A 16,326-nucleotide genomic window follows, 5' to 3' on the forward strand; every position below is an offset into this window, starting at 1 on the left:
ATCCATTTAGCTAGAGTAATTTTGGAGACTGCTTGACCCAAGCAGTTAAGGGAAAAGGATACGAACAGCTGATCAGACTTTCTATACTGTTTTGTTCTGTGAAGATAAAAACACAGTTGTCTATGAACATCAAGAAGATGCAGCATATAGTTGCCCTTATTTGTAAAGTTTGGAAAGAAAACTGGCAATTGTACGGACTGATTAATGTTAGTCTCCATGGCCACTTTAGGCAGAAAAGAAGGGTTGGTTCAGAGACACCCTATCTTTATGGAAAATAATGTAAGGAGGCCTAGCCGATAAGGCCTGGAGCTCAAAAATTCTTTTGATGAAGCGATAGCTATCAAAAAGATTGTTTTCCAAGAAAGAAACTTGATATTGGATTTGTTTGCCGGTTCAAAGGGTTTCTGAGTCAAATCCTGGAGGACCACCGTGAGATCCCAAGGGGAGAGGGATCCTTTACTGGAGGTCTAAGGAGAAAAGTTCTCTTCATAAAAGCTTTACATAATCTGGAAGTTGCTAGAGAAAGGAATTAATTTCCAGCATGGAAGTTGGATATAGCTGCTAAATGAAGTTTAACAGTAGAAAAAATAGCCCCTTCCTTAAAAAGAGTAGTGAGAAAAAGAAGGATGGCCGAAGTAGGAGCTGAGAAGAGATCAATATTTTCTCTGGAAGCCCACATAGAGAATCTTTTCCATTTGCTTCTGTCGACTTTCTTGGGGGAGGTCTAATGGGAGGCCTTGATAATGTCACAAACTGGGGAAGCTAGCCTGGACCGTCTTACTATTACTGGAAGTGGAGAAATCATGTGGTCAGCTTAAGGGCATGGAGATTGGGATACTGAATTTCTGACAGGTGTGATACGAGATCCTGAGTGGGCACCAGTATCTATGGATGATATTTCAAGTAAGACCACAGGAAAGGGAATCATATCTGATGAGGTCAGAAAGGGGCAATGGGAATGGCTGAGCTCTTCAGCCTGCTTGCTTTCTGTAGAAACTTCAGGATGAGTGGAAGAGGGGGCTAGGCATAGAGGAGACTTGAGGGCTAATTGTGAATCAGAGCATCCCTCAGTGACTCCAGCGGGGGAGGGTCAGAGCGAAGTACCTGATGCACTTGTTGTTGAGGAAAGAGGCAAACACGTCACAGCAAGGCTGGCCCCAGTGGCTGAAAATCATGTTTGCTAATGTTTGATTGAGAAACTACTCATAAGGAATTAGAATGGAACTGCTGAGTCTGTCTACCAGCATGCTGGTTTTCCCCGGTATGTGTATTGCAATTAGAAAGTGGTCTGCAGAGATTGCCAATTCCCAGACCCTCATGGCCTCCCTGCACAATGGGTAGCAATGGGTGTGGAGGCTTCCCTAAGCTGGCTGACCCTCAGGAGCAGAAATGATGGGATCAGAGTTCAAACCTGATCAGCCGAGGGGTAGGACCCGAGATATGACAGGATGGCTCCGTATGCAGAGAGAAGGCCCTTTCTACTACCTGGAAAGCTGAAGGATCTGGGGACATCTCTTCCCCCTCCTTGGAGTCAAGGCAGGAGAGGACGAGAGGTTGGGGCCAACCCGGGATGAGTCACCAGAAGAGAATCAGACCTGAGCTGTCAAGAGCCGAGGCACCAAGGGGAAGGGTGGGATCTGACAAAGTAGGAGCCAAACCCAAACCCTCAGACCTGGAGCCAATCCCTCAGATCTGAGACCTACCCTGATCCGATGGCAATGGAACAGAGCCAGTCAGAGAAACTGCCGGAGTCGAGGAAGAGAACTTCCTAGGATCTGACGCCGACACTCTTGGGGATCTTGTATTCTTAGACTCAGAGACCACAGGTCTGACCAGAGAAGGTGAGAGTACTGGTTGGTCAGGTGCACTCATGAATCTGAGAGGGGATGGAGTTGGCAGGACCCCCATTTGGATATGAACCCTGAGAAATCTCTGCATCATCCTGTCCATATCTGGCTCAGTCAAGCTCCTAGAGGATTTGGACGATGCTATGGATGCATGCCTGGAATGCTTTTTAGGGGTTTCAAACAACTTCAAGGGAAGAGTTGGAGGAAATGGCTAAAAGACAACTTTTGGAAATCTGCTCCTAGCCATCAGATCCAAGGGTCTGGGATATGAGCATGAGGTGGATGGCACAGGGGAGCTAGTGATGGTTCTTACTCCTGTTGGATCTGGAGAAGGTTGTGGATCTGAAGGAGGTGGCACCATCCTTCAGATCTGAAGATGTTGGATCTGATGTCTTTGCAATTTTCCAAGGAGGCCCCGACGAAGCCCTTGGGGACTTCTGTTCAGCTCACTTTTTAGATTCTGCAGAGCCATGATGCGATTCAGTATGGGTTTGAGCCCCAGGAGAAGATGAAGAAGAAGAGGTTGGAAGTAAATCCTTGAGTATTAGCTTACTGCGGTGATTAGAGATGGCCCTAGAATTAAAACATGCACATATGTCACAAGATGACCTCAAATGCTCATGCCCCAGGCAGTAGACACTCTTCTTGTGGGCATCGGTATTGGGAATCTTGTGCCCACAAGAAGTGCATCTCTTAAAATCAGAGGACTTTTCAGACATGGCCACAAAAAGAAACTGTAGAGGACTGTACCAAAAAACACAAGAGGTTCTAAAAGGATTAGTGTAACAGCTGTACACTCTACAGTACTGCAGGTCTTAAATATGTCAGAAACTTTAAATATGTTAACACACTATATTACTAACAGAGATATAAGACATGCCAAAGGGCACTAAGAAAAGAAAGTGAAGATAAAGCACATCCTAATGCCAAGGAACTTCTAAAAAGTTAAGCGAGGGAGAAGGAGAGACAAAAGGCAATAATTATGACAAATAAACTGCAAAAATCGAAAAGATTAACCCAACGTTAACAATAATGTAAAAGTTAAATTTCAATCTCACAACTCGAGACCAGATCTGCGTCTTGACACGATGGCAGCAAACATGATTTGGGGAGTTGGGGATGGAATAGAACATTATGGGTATAGGGAGGAGCTCGAGAGTCAGATCCTAAGTCTTGTAAAAGCAGCCGAGTTGGATCCATAACTCATTTGTGAGGAAGAATGAAAAGGACATCATCAGATCCAGGTGGTTAGTTTGAGGTTCAGAAGGTCTGGGTGAGGATTCTTGGATGTGCAGAAAAGCAAATCCATCATTGGATCTAACATCTGAGACGGGGGTGGGGGATCTCTGAGATGAGGCCCGAGAAGGAGAAACCAGATTTGGCTATGCCAGAAGGGGGCAATAAGGACAACAGATGCCTTGCATTTGACTGTCTTCTGCAGAAACCTGGGAATCAGGAGTAATGGTGGAAAGACATACAGTAATCCAGGGGTACACTGTTCAAGCAGAGAGCCATGGTGAAGTACATTCTGCACTTGGTATTGAAAGGGGAAGCAAAAAGATTACAGCAATTATTACCTCGGTGACGGAATACCCGCTGTGCCACCGACAGATTGAGAGACCACTTGTGAGGCATTAGGATAGACCTGATTAGCCCATTAGCAAGGCAACTGAGTAACCAAATGATATGAATTACATCTACAAAATGATGCAAGGCTATCACCCACTGCCAAACTCTCACTGATTCCAGGAATAGGGATAAGACCTTGTTCCCCCGCTCCCCACCATTTACAGATATACTAAACCACCATCATTACTGACTGTTTGGACAGAAACCAGTCCTACAAGAAGGCAGTCCTGAAGTTGTGTGTGCCATCCTGTCCCCCTGTGTTTCATCTCATTGCTCTTGTGTTATCTACCATTCTTTATGTTTTATGTTTCTGCCCCGCCTAATGAACTTCTTCCATCTACCAACATATATCCAAGCCCTACTCTCTCAAGTAAAAAGGGAGTATTTCAACAGAAAAAAATACATCTGCACATCTGACCCACCCTTTTTATCCCTCTTTACCCTCACCCTCTTCTTCTTTCCTATCTCCCCCACTGTTGGTCTGTGAGCTTTGGGTGTGTTCCCCATAAACATCCCACTCCCCACATTAATTTTTAAATTACTGCTCACTGCAGTGATGGCATGCCACAGCATCATTTTTTTTTGTGCAAAAAATCCAAACAAAGACACAACACAACAGACAGTCTAAAATTAAAAATGTTTTTAATAAAACAGACACAGGTTAGTGCTTTTACACTCAAAGTGTTTCATCAGACCACATAAAACGACTCAAAAAACACATTCATATATAGGACTCCCAATTAGCAAATCAGTCCCATTACATTAATTACATTAAACAGAGATGCTTATGGCCATTTTAACACAGGACTTTTTAGGAAAAATTGCAGGCGCAATGCAGTCCTACACAGGGACAGTATGCATCCCACTTTTATTTATAAGAATTTTTTTAAAAGGTCAAATTTTAAGAATGTCAATATTAAATAATCTTGACCAGAGATTTGATAGTGATCTAGCTTGTTTGATGTCTGAATTCAGACAGAGGGAAATGGAGGTCGAGAGATTAGGGATGCCTGTAGGTTAACCAGAGGACTTAGGACCAGTAGAGCCAGACCATATTTTTCGGATATCAATATACATCATGAAGAAACCTCCAATACTCGAATAGATGGCTCCAGAGGTCTTCCCATCAGTTTACATTTTATTAGTGATGTAGAAGCAATACGCAGTGTTATCGGGCATAACTGGTCCATTTTACAAACTGATGAAGCAATAGGGGATGTGGTTGGTGACAGACCCAAATTTAGATATATAAACAAGAAGTCATAAAAAGACAATTGTGTTATAATACACATCAAGATTTAAATAAAGGGCTTGTTCCAGTACAAGGCATGAGACAATGCCATAGATGCAATTTCTGTCAACATGCAGAGCTTTGTGACACATTTGTTCACCCCCTAACTGGCCATACATACAGATTTAAGGTTGCAGCAGAGTGCCGTACCCGTAACATAATTTATCTTGCAACTTGTGTTGCAGGCAAGTGTTATTATGTGGGGAAAAGCAATCTTACTCTGTATGAAAGAATATGGGAACATCTTTACAACACTTGGGTGGGTGCCATTAGGAGTGCCATAGCTAAACATACTCTAGAAAATGGTGCTATTCATACTTTTCTTTTTAGGGCAATAGAAATGGTTCATGAAAATGAACGTGGAGGTGATTTAAGGAACTTTACAGAGCTTAGGGAATTGCAATGGATTATTAATTTACAGGCCTACAAGTTACCTGGTATTAATGGGAAGATTTCTTTAAAACCCCATTTGAAATGTGGTGGTCTTTACCACTGATTCATTTAATGGGACTGATTTGTTAATTGGTAGGGCTATATATGAATGTGTTTTTTGAGTTGTTTTGTGTGGTCTGATAAAGCACTTAAGAGTGTGAAAGTGATAACCTGTCTCTGTTTTATTAAAAACATTTTTAATTTTAGACGATCCGACGTGTTATGCCGTTGGTTGGATTTTTTGCATTATTTCTTGTTTTACACCTGGCACATTTCCAAGGGATTCCTTTTCACTTACTGCATCATTTGTTTTGTCCTGAACTACTTGGTGGATTCCCCAATATTCCTATAATTCATAATGTACTGTTATGCTAACATCTGTAATAATCTTATTTTCTAAGAGGTTTTGTAAATATGCTAACAATACCTTCACGCACTCTTTACTAGGTAATTCTGCCACACTTTAAGAGACACATGCATACACTTCATCACATGCCACATACATTTGTGCTATATTATATGAGCATAGCTTTCACTATCAAAAATACACTTTTATACTATTCATTTTTAACTACTTTTCCCTTTAGCTCTATGCAGCCCCCTTCACATGCGTCTTCCTTTACTTGTTGGAGTGTTTTCATCTATATGCTCATTCCACATTTAACATGCTTCCGTGATCACACAGTTTAGCGGATGCCATCCACTTATCTTGGCATACACTGCAGTTTTGTCATGATCTTTTCAAATTCATCCTTTTATTTCAAAATTTAGTAACTCCACAGGAAAGGAACACTGTTGAGTTGTTAACAAAATACTATGTTCAGAGTTCAGAACATACTTACTAGGCTATTGATCCAGGAGTATCTTTAGAAGCCTAGCCATACATTCCCATTTAAGTTTTTGGCCCTTATATTTTAAGCACAAATAATCCAGAGATGAAGGGTGAAATTTATGATTACCCTTCCATTTTTCCAGATTACGTTTGTAAAGTGCAAGAGAAGTACTTTGCTTTATATGGCAAGGAAGTACACTCCAAAGAGGAGGGTATTCTCTGAAATAAATATCTGTCCCTTCAAAAGATCTCTTGATCAGGTGTTTATGCCCCCAGTGGGCTTGTGAATATGTAGTAGGTCTGATAGGAAAGGGTTCATTGAGACTCTGTATGGGAGGCAGAGATTTTCACTCAGTAGCCTGTATGACACTGAAAAGAGGGACAAGGCTATGAGATGGTATGCATAATTTTTATGACTTAGGTCCTTGATTTGCTAAGTAAGAAAGAGTTGTGAGCATTTGAGTTGTGTCAAATGTTGGGACAGGTGCATACTGATTGGGCGTTATTCTCAATGAGCAACCTGATGGGTGCAGATTACAGTAGAATGATCACATCTTGGACCTGGATGCCATACCCTATGTAATAAGCTGTGCAATGAAAAAGCACTTTCTTGCAATAGTGGATACATGGCGATCAAAGGAGAGTATTACTACACAGGATCAGTTTTCAGGGGTGTTTGTCAATGGGATAGTTACATGAGACTTCTTCCTTGCTGAAGGATACTATTACACATATCTTGGTATTCAATTTTAGTGCATGGTTTTGACACCAACTACTGGTTTGGGAAAGGCCCTCTTGGAGGATCTTGTTGTCCTCTGGGGAGTAACCTTCTCAAAGAAGTCAACCATGTTAAGTAGACAGAATCTGTCTTTAACAAATGAGAACTGGCTTGGATCAAGAGTAGATTACCTATGTCCTTACTTATTAGTTTCATAAAAATCTTTTCCATAGCCCTACACAGGAAGCTGCTCAGACTTGACACTCCACATTTGTGCAAAGGGATCACAGTTGTCCTTCATTCATCCTTCTTCAGGCTGGCCAATAAGCAATCCAGTATGTTATGCAGATCTTGGGTAGTGCCTTGAAGATTTGTCCATGGGAGATTTGAGGCGGAGTGTACATGTGGGTATGAGATTTGGGAATGTAGCAGGGGAGAGTGGGGTGAAGTTAAGAATCAAATTCATCTGCTACTACATTGGTTATGTCCTCTGGGTCTGTGTATGTGATGACATTTACTGTTAGATATGTACAGTGTTGAGCATTGTTTTTAAGGTTTCTAACGCAGTTAAAGGTGTTGTGGTTGTCCTTTGCCTTTGTCCGTTTTTGCTACATATCTGGATTTGGTTGATCTGGTTAGGGTCCACAGTTCTCTGTCAAGTTTAGCAAGGACAATGAGTTTTCTTTTACTATAGAGATGGTTTACATCTGGGTTCCCCCATAGGGGTTTATTTTTGAATTTGGCATTGTATTTACTTCATAAAGGATACTTTATATGTTTTACTTCATAGAGTAATGGCGAGTGTGGAAGAGAGGTGAAGAAGAGAGAACAGCCAGGGTGGAGTGGGTGGAGAAGAGTGTCAGGAGTGATTTGTGACAGATGAGTGCCAGTAAGAGTGAAAGGGAAGGTCTACAAGAGGGAGTGAGACCAGCTATATGCATCGGTGATGGTAGCATTGACAAAAAGGCAGGAGCCAGAGCTGGATGTGGCAGAGTTAAAGATGTTAAGATTTGCATTGAGTGTGATGAGGGTAGACAGGATTAGGAATAAGTATATTAGAGGGTCAGCCCAGGTTGGACAGTTTGGAGACAAAGCCAGAGGTGCGAGATTGCATTGGTTTGGACATGTGCTGAAGAGGGATGCTGGGTATATTGGGAAAAGGATGCTAATGATGAAGCTGCCAGGTAAGAGGCAAAGAGGAAGGTCTAATTTAAGGTTTATGGATATGGTGAGAGAGGACATGCAGGTGGACGGTGTGACAAAGCAAGATGCAAAGGACAGGAAGAAATAGAAACAGATGATCCGCTGTGACGACCCCTAATGGGAACAGCCGAAAGAAAATGATTTACTTCATAGAGGAACAGCAGCAACTATGCAACTATTCACATGTGCATAGAATTTGCAGTAAAGGATTTTCCAAAAGCAGTGAATGAAGGGGATGCTGAATTTATCCAAGTCATCATCCAGTTTCAGTAGATTAGCCTTGGCATAATCTCTGAATACTGAGGTATTGGAGAATGCTTCTAGCTTCAGTCTAAAGGTAAATGTGACTGACTGACATCTGACTTGAACAAGAACGGAGTTTCAACTGGTATGGAGCACAGCTATCTCATACTGGTGAGGACCAAGTGCAGGATTTTATTGCCCCTAGTTGGGGTGCAAACTAACTGATCCAGAGAGTTTGTATTGATGAAGTCAAGAAATCTCTGGGCATACATGTTAGAGGATGTACACATTTCCAAGCTAATGGAGGACTAGCCAAAGTCCCCTAGGTGAATGTTGTTTTTTAAATATATATAGGGACTCCATACTAGTTTAGGTAGGAGTTATACTGAGGGGAACATAGAGGAAAGGGTTCTATAATTAGCTATGATGTGATAAGGCAGTCTTGTTAAAGGCAAATTGGATGTGGAGGAGTTACAGATTGTTATCTTGTCTAACTAGTCTGCAGGTGAATTTTTTTTCTCCCCCCCCCCCCCAAAAATATGGAGACTTTTTGGACCTTCAGTACCTTCATTTAATGCTGTGGCCCTAAATGCGTGGGTAGGCATTATTCTATAATTGCACTCATCTCTGAGAAATAAAACAGAACAACTTCCCAAACCGAAAGGTTATGTAAAGCAGATTTACAATGGTGTCATTTTTTTTAATTATCTAGCAAGATTTTTCTCATATTCTCTGAAGTGTCCTAGTTAACTTTCCACACTAAAATTTTCATTTTGCTTTGTCTTTAGTGCAACTGACTCTCTTTCTCTCTTTCTCCACTCACACAGAATCAGTCTTACAGTTTGGTGTCATATGGTAATGGCAACATACACGTTAATTATATGAGCCTATAATCCTTAATATTAAGCTACAAGTACAGCATATTTATCAAAAGAAGTAACTTATATTTGATACTATATTAATACATATTATGTTACCAGACTAGAATATTCGGTCTTTTGTGTTTTTGGAATAAGTATTTTGATGTCAGGTCTTTCCAGTTGTTCTTCTATGCTTAGTGGCACAAGCTTCGGGTTGTCTTTTGATTTAAGAGTACTGATAGAATAATCCTCTTTTAGATCTTGTACTTCTTCAGATCTAGCTGCAGTTTCTCCAGATAAAGTAGATTCTTTCCTGGTAAAACGTAAAAGAACGAGATACACTTCTTTAAAAAAGTTACTTTTCTTGCTACTGCATATTATTGCTGCAGTACACATCAGAACTGATTATAATTATTTTCATAGCATGCAAATTCTTTTAAATCCTTCATATTATTACAAGGAGAACTCACCCAGGTCATCAAAAACACCTTACATTATCACTATATAAACACATCCAGTATATCACTCAAGTATTTATTTTCTTATTGGATAAAAATAAGTGAAATGTTTGTGTTTTTATAATTTACTGCATAAAACCATTGTATCAATGAGTCACAGTCTACCACTGATATTAAAACATTTACATTTAACATTGCTTTAGTTATGAAAGCATATTTATCTTAAAAATATCCTAAAACTAATCTGGAACCATTAATTATGATATTTAAAATATTCAACAATTTTCCAACAGTTTTAAACTGGCAGAAGATGAAGCAGAGGTTCAAAATAAAATCAGAGTTTGCTCTATAGGTTCGCAAGTTTCTGAACAGACAAATCTGTAACACATTAAGCAGTTTCCTCACAAATACAGATGTATCACAATTTATAGGTCGTTTCTTCCATTCAAAAGTGTTCACCAAAAACAGTACATAGCAGGAGTAATACAGTCACACATATCCGATACAGGCCTAAAAACCTCATACAGCCCAGCCTACGTGATATAATAGATAAGTGGGCATATGCTGGTATCAGGCAACTGCACTGTCTCCATGTCTAGAGATAATAATCCCATATATGTGTGCGTCTCAGAATGTTACAGAAATGTTCACGACATATTGACCATCACATTTAGTTCTCCAATGCCATACACCACTAATGGGCCTTTTTAGTATGCAGTGTTTCAGAATCTTATTATCTGCCAAATTTGTAGCTTGCCATGGACTGACAGCACACAGAGCCAATACTCAAAATACTGTAGAGGAATGAAGCCCTGAAAATGACCCAGACCTGGGTTCATTTATGCAACCCAATTGCCTGTGGAAGATGGTAGGGCAAATGAAATAAGAGGTTATGCCCACTCACCTTTATTTGAGGGGAGGGAAATGACAATGTGCAGGAGTGAGGCAGGTGGTCCTTGTGACTCCTCTGCCTTGATCATAACTGACACCAGGAATGGCAGCTAGACTAGGTGAATAGATCAGATATGAAGCAGTATCGTCACTTTAAGAGGGGGTCTGAGACACACCTAAAGAGAAGCCCATGACTAACAGCTTACAATCACATCCTGAATTATGCCATCACAAAGGGGTAGGACCTCCTAGCACTAGCACTGCTTCAAACCATCCTTCGTGAGCATCAGTGATGGCTCCCAGGCTCAGTCACCCCATGTCCAGCTGCTGACCCCTGCTCAGATGGTGTAAGCATCAGAGTGATATGGAATAACTGCACAACCTGGCAGAGAAGGGCTTAGTGGTGACACTCAAACAGAAATTCAGCCTAATGTATATAACCTCCATGCATTTGCAAAGAAAAACAAAAAAGTCTTACAGAAGAGTATGCATATGATGCAGGACTTGCCCCCAGAGAGAGGGATGAGTGGAATTGCATAAACCTAGACCATGAAAGTATGTCTAGACTATCACAGGATGATGAAGTACTTTGCAGTACTGTCATGCCTGGATAAATATACACGTTATCTATTGGTATGCAGTAATCTGGGCAGTATGTGCACATCTGTACAGTACTGAACAGTGTGCTTGTGTGCTTTGTAAAGGAAGATTAAGAAGTCAGTCATGGTTTATACATGCTAGTCAAATGATAGATTGTGAATCTTTAACAACAAAAAGAAAACTCACATATTACTCCTGAACAGTCCCAACAGCTATTATTACTCCTTTTTTAACAACTTTAACCACACAAACATTAACAGAAATGAGAACAAGCCATGTTAACATTTTCCATTTACACATATTATACACTACAATTTTTCTTTCTTTATAGCTGTCTTTCAGTCCATTTCCTGCCATCTCTTAAACCACACTCCTCCTCCTCTTCCTATAAATGTATTGTTGCCACAAATTCCATTTATTTCCATTAATCTGCTCATTCCCTTTTCTAAAGAACCCTCTTCCAGTAATTTTATTTTTTTTACAACATTCAATACTAAAAATACAGCTGATTTAGATTTAGATTTCCATTTTCCAGTTATTGCTTTTTGGCAGCCAAAAGAATTACATTTAAGAAGGCTTTATTATGTCTAGGCAATTAAGGTCCTGTGCCCCAGCTCAAAAGAATAATTTCCTTAGTTGCAGCCATTTGCTCCTCCAATATTTCTGATGGGAGTACTCTGTATGGAATGTTTTAAACCTGCCAACTCATTACACTCCAAACAGTTACATCTTTTTACCCATACCTATCAATTTTGGCAATACCTTTGCCATTCCTTTAGCTAGTGTGACGATAGGAGGTACTACCAGGCATACCAGGAGAAATAGGGCAGTAGATATGTAACATATGTCAGCACAGCTAGCTGGAATTTTGTAAATAATTATATATTTGTATATCAAACTGATTTGTACATATGATTGTGCTGAAAATGTACTTGTAAGGTTTGTTTGTGTTAAAATGAATCAACAGTGTGCCCTACTGGAAGGAAAAGAGATGTACATGCATTACTGTAGCTGCTGAAATGTATACACATTTTAACAGCATATACTGGAAGTAAAGAATTTAATCTTAATCCACCTGACTTTGCAAAATATTCTTGAAATTAAATTAATTAGCCATAAAGATGTTATCCCACAGTTTTGAAGGGAGCCAGAGACGCAAAGTCTGTGCTACAGAATAAGTTGCAGCTCAAGTGAAATTGTTTTATGGTTTTAAGACTTCCAGCAGCTGCACCACATCTGAGCAAAGCTCTATCTGTGTGTACTGTAGCACATAGGTGCTAAACCCTGGTAGTTTCTAATGATGGGGATAGTGTGGGAAAGTCAGATGACCAGATGTGAATGATGTTATTCTGTAAGCCAAAAATAATATTTAGATATTAGTAGGAGTTTGCTCTCAGCATTCTGCATTCTGCCTTGGACCCACATTACCTTGCATTGCTCTGTTCAGTAAGTAAGAAAAAGAAGTTATGTCTTACCATAACGTTCCATCTGTATTGTTGATCCTCGTTCAGTCATTACGCATGGGTATCGGTTCCGAGCTCGGAACCGAGCCGGCCATTTTCCAAGCTCGCGTCAGCTTCAAACTCTCGAGCTAAACCCTTATCTACAATCCCCCTCGCCCTGTTACCTCAGATTGAGTTTGCAAGTTAAAGAAGGTAGAGGCTACCTCTGGTCAAATAACCTCAGAGAACCGGATGGTGAGATTCACTAGAAACCACTGGAGGGGGAAGGAGGGAGGGTTGTAATGACTGAACGAGGATCAACAATACAGATGGAACATTATGGTAAGACATAACTTCTTTATCTGATATTGTTAATCCTCGTTCATTCCTTACATATGGGACAGAGTCCCCAGCTACTCCTATTCCTGGAAGGCTCTCATGGAAGGACATTCCTGAGCACCACAGAACTGAAAGATGCTCTTCCCCTGGAGACCAAATCCAATTTGTAATGACTGATGAAGGTATGAGGTGTAGCCCAAGTTACAGCTGCACAGATGTCATGTAAAGAAGCTCTGGAATGGAAGGCAGCAGAAGTTGCCACCAAACTTGTTGAATGAGCTTTCATGGTAGTAGGCAACGAGATATTACGTTGTGTGTAAATAAAGGTCACAGAGTCCTTCAACCATCTAGCTAATGTGACCTTAGCAACAGCAGATCCTAATCTAGGTCCAGAAAAGGCCAAAAATAACTGGTCAGATTTACAAAAGTTTAGTCCTGTTTAAATAAAAATGGATTTGCCTGTATATATCTAGGGTATGTAGGCAATACTCTTCTCTGTTTTAATGACTGGGAAAGAAAACTGGCAATTCAATGGCTTGATTAATGGACATTTCAGAGATCACTTTAGGCAGAAATGACGGATTAGTTCTCAGAGACACTCTATCTCTATGAAAAATCAAGTATGGACTCTTGATACATAAATCTTGAAGTTCAGAAATATGTCTGGCAGAAGTAATAGCGACCAAAAACAAGGTTTTCCATGACAAATACTTGAGGTCGCAAGAACAGGCTGGTTCGAAAGGTGCCATTGTCAGAGCTTGTAGACTAATAAATCCCATGGTTGAATAGGTTCTCTAAAAGGTGGCTTCAGATGATTCACACCTTTTATGAAGGTCTTGCACAATTTATGGGACATAAGAGAGGAATCTTGGACACCCTCATGAAAATTAGAAATTGCAGCCAAATGAACTCTAATGGTACAGGCCAATAGACCTGATTGAAACAGGTCGGCCAGATAGTCTAGTATTATCGACACTGGTACTGAAAAGGGGTCTATTTGTTTATCTTTCAGCCAACAGGTAAATCTTTTCCACTTGCTCAGATAAGTAATTCTAGTGGAAGACTTATGAGAAGTAATGAGAATATCACGTACTGGTAAAGAAAGATCATTCTGCCTGGCAATCAAGGGAATTGCGAGTAGCCAAGCCGGCAGAAAGGGTCTTACCGTCCTGTTCACATCTGGCCACTGTGCTTTTAACTTTGGGCGTAAGCAACGAGGAGGGCTCAATGGGGGCATTAAGAAGACTTAAAGGGTTCCACGAAGTTGCACAAGCGCATCCAGGCGTGTCATCTCAAGACCGCAGCTGAACTCGCTGCTCCTTCCGATGTGTGAGATATCAGTCGCACAGAGGAGTTAGATCTAGATTCAATGGTGGCCAGCTGAGAGGCCACTTTGTCACGGACCTCACCAGACACGGCACCAGCCAAGGTTTCAGAGAGCTCAGAAACCAGATCCCTTTGAAGCCTGGTGAAATGTGCCATATAAATTAGGGACCTGATAGCAAAGGTGCGCTTCCCTATCCTGTCCAGGGCCCGGGACTCTCTGTTAGGCGGATGGACAGTCTGGCTTTCTTCTTCTGCCAGATCCTTTTTTGTAGCGGCCGCCACCACCAAAGCATCCACAGGAAGACCTTTGGACCAATGGTTATCCGAATCAGGAGGGGACAAGATCTTATCAGGCCTCCAGGGAATAGCTTCAACGGTATCAGGAGCCTTCCAAGCACGCTGCACGATGAGCCGGACAAGTTCATCGGCAGGAGGAGTAACCCAGGAGGTAGGGTGCCAGGCACGAAAGGCCTGCAGGAACACAGATTCCTCGGAGGTCGGATTAGAGGACTGCCAGTCACCTCTCTTTCAGGATTTCGAGAATATCGCCAAAGGATACCTTAGAGGGTGACTGAGGGGATCCTTCCCCCCGTCATCGAAATCTGATGAGGGACTCCTCTATGGAGTCAATGTGCTTCCTCTTACACAAACTTTTCCAGACGACCTCCTCAGCAGGAGAAGCTGGAGAAGACAGTGGAAAAGGGGATTCCTGAGGGAATATGTCCTGTGGCCCTTGCACCCGGTGTCCGTTAGATGCAACTTGTGGAACCAGTGTACCAGAGGAGGGCAGAGGTATAGACAGTCCGGTATCGCCAGCAGCAACAAAAGCCTTCTCCATCAGTTGGAAGGCTGGTCCACCAGAAGAGGAGTGTATGTCTAGGGCAGGGGTCACCCCTCCCCTAAGTGGCTCAGCCTGCTGACCTTGAGTCCCTGGATGGCTGTGGAGCAGCAAGCTATGCATTTCAAAGCTGACATCCTGGGTCATAGAAAAACTTTCCTGCCACGAAGGCAACTGCGGTTCCTTGGTGAGAACCATAAAGGGAATCGCAGAAGGGGAAGACTGTGCTATATCCATGAACTTGAAAGGCAATGAAGGAGGAGACTAAGAAGGGGTCTTTGGAGAGGAGTGATCACCTCCCAATAAAGGATAGTTCCTGAGGGGTGGGATACCTCTGGCCAAGAGTACCTGGTCCACAAGACGCAACACATCATGGTTGGAAAGGCTTCTAGTGGACTACACGGAGACTGAGGGAGAAACAGGCCTGTCTACAGAAGAGGCAGACTCGGTGCCCATCTCATCTGACGGCACCGAGGACAACGGTGCCGAGAAAGACTGGACTACGGTTGTCTGCACCGAAGAAGTCATCGGTGCTGAGGTCAGTGTCTGCACCAATACAGGGATCGGTGCCGAAGTAGTTGTCGGTGCTGAAGTGGGAGTCGGTGCCGAAGCTGGAACCGCCAAAATGAGAAGTTATGTACCTACCATAACATTCCATGTTAGTTGTCTTCTCTCGCCTTCTTTCTTGCTTGATGGGTTCGGAGCCGATCCTCGGCTCCGACTCGGCACTTGCTAAGCTCGAGAGTCACTTTTACCAGCTTGAGGCAGCCCCATATCCCATGATGCAAGGCGGTAAGTACCCAGATCTCGTTTGATGACAAAAGGGCAATAGCACCTAGCATAAACACTTCCCAAAGGAAGAAGGAAGAAAGAAAAACCTGCAGGATGGAAGAAGGACCAGCTCTGTATGGTCTTCAGCATCATAATTCCTTGTAGAGAAAGGTCTGTCCAGGCCTGGGGGAAGGAGGGAGGGTCGCAAGAAAGAAGGCGAGAGAAGACAACTAACATGGAACGTTATGGTAGGTACATAACTTCTCAATGTTAAGTTGTCAATCTTGCCTTCATTCTTGCTTGATGGGACCGCGTCCCTAGCACCACTATCCTGGGTGGCTCAATGGAACAGACTCTTGAGGACTGTAGAGCCAAAACTGGCTCTGTCCCTGGAGGCCAAGTCCAATTTGTAATGGGAAACAAAAGTATGAGGAGTGGCCCAAGTGGCCGCTGCACAAATAGTGTCTAAAGGAAGTCTAGCTTGAAAGGCTGTAGAAGTAGCTAAGCTTCTGGTTGAATGTGCTTTAGGTTTTGAGCACAGCTGTTTTCCCCTGAGCCGATAAATTTCAGAGATGACAGAAGAAAGCCATCTAGATAAGGTCACTT

The 16,326-nt window shown here is 42.0% G+C and overlaps 1 protein-coding gene across 1 annotated transcript in view; it reads right to left on the reverse strand.

The window, feature by feature from the left end:
- Nucleotides 1-16,326, reverse strand: part of LOC122813330 — a 1,602,747-nt gene that overhangs the window by 226,572 nt on the left and 1,359,849 nt on the right. Inside the window, exon 8 of the mRNA XM_044085591.1 lies at nt 9,173-9,368. Within this exon, the coding sequence (XP_043941526.1) occupies nt 9,173-9,368 (196 nt within the window). The remainder of the gene's footprint in view (nt 1-9,172; nt 9,369-16,326) is intronic.

Source organism: Protopterus annectens, chromosome 10.part0 (genome assembly GCF_019279795.1).
Source record: "Protopterus annectens isolate FY-2018-M chromosome 10.part0, PAN1.0, whole genome shotgun sequence".
Lineage (NCBI taxonomy): Eukaryota > Metazoa > Chordata > Ceratodontiformes > Protopteridae > Protopterus > Protopterus annectens.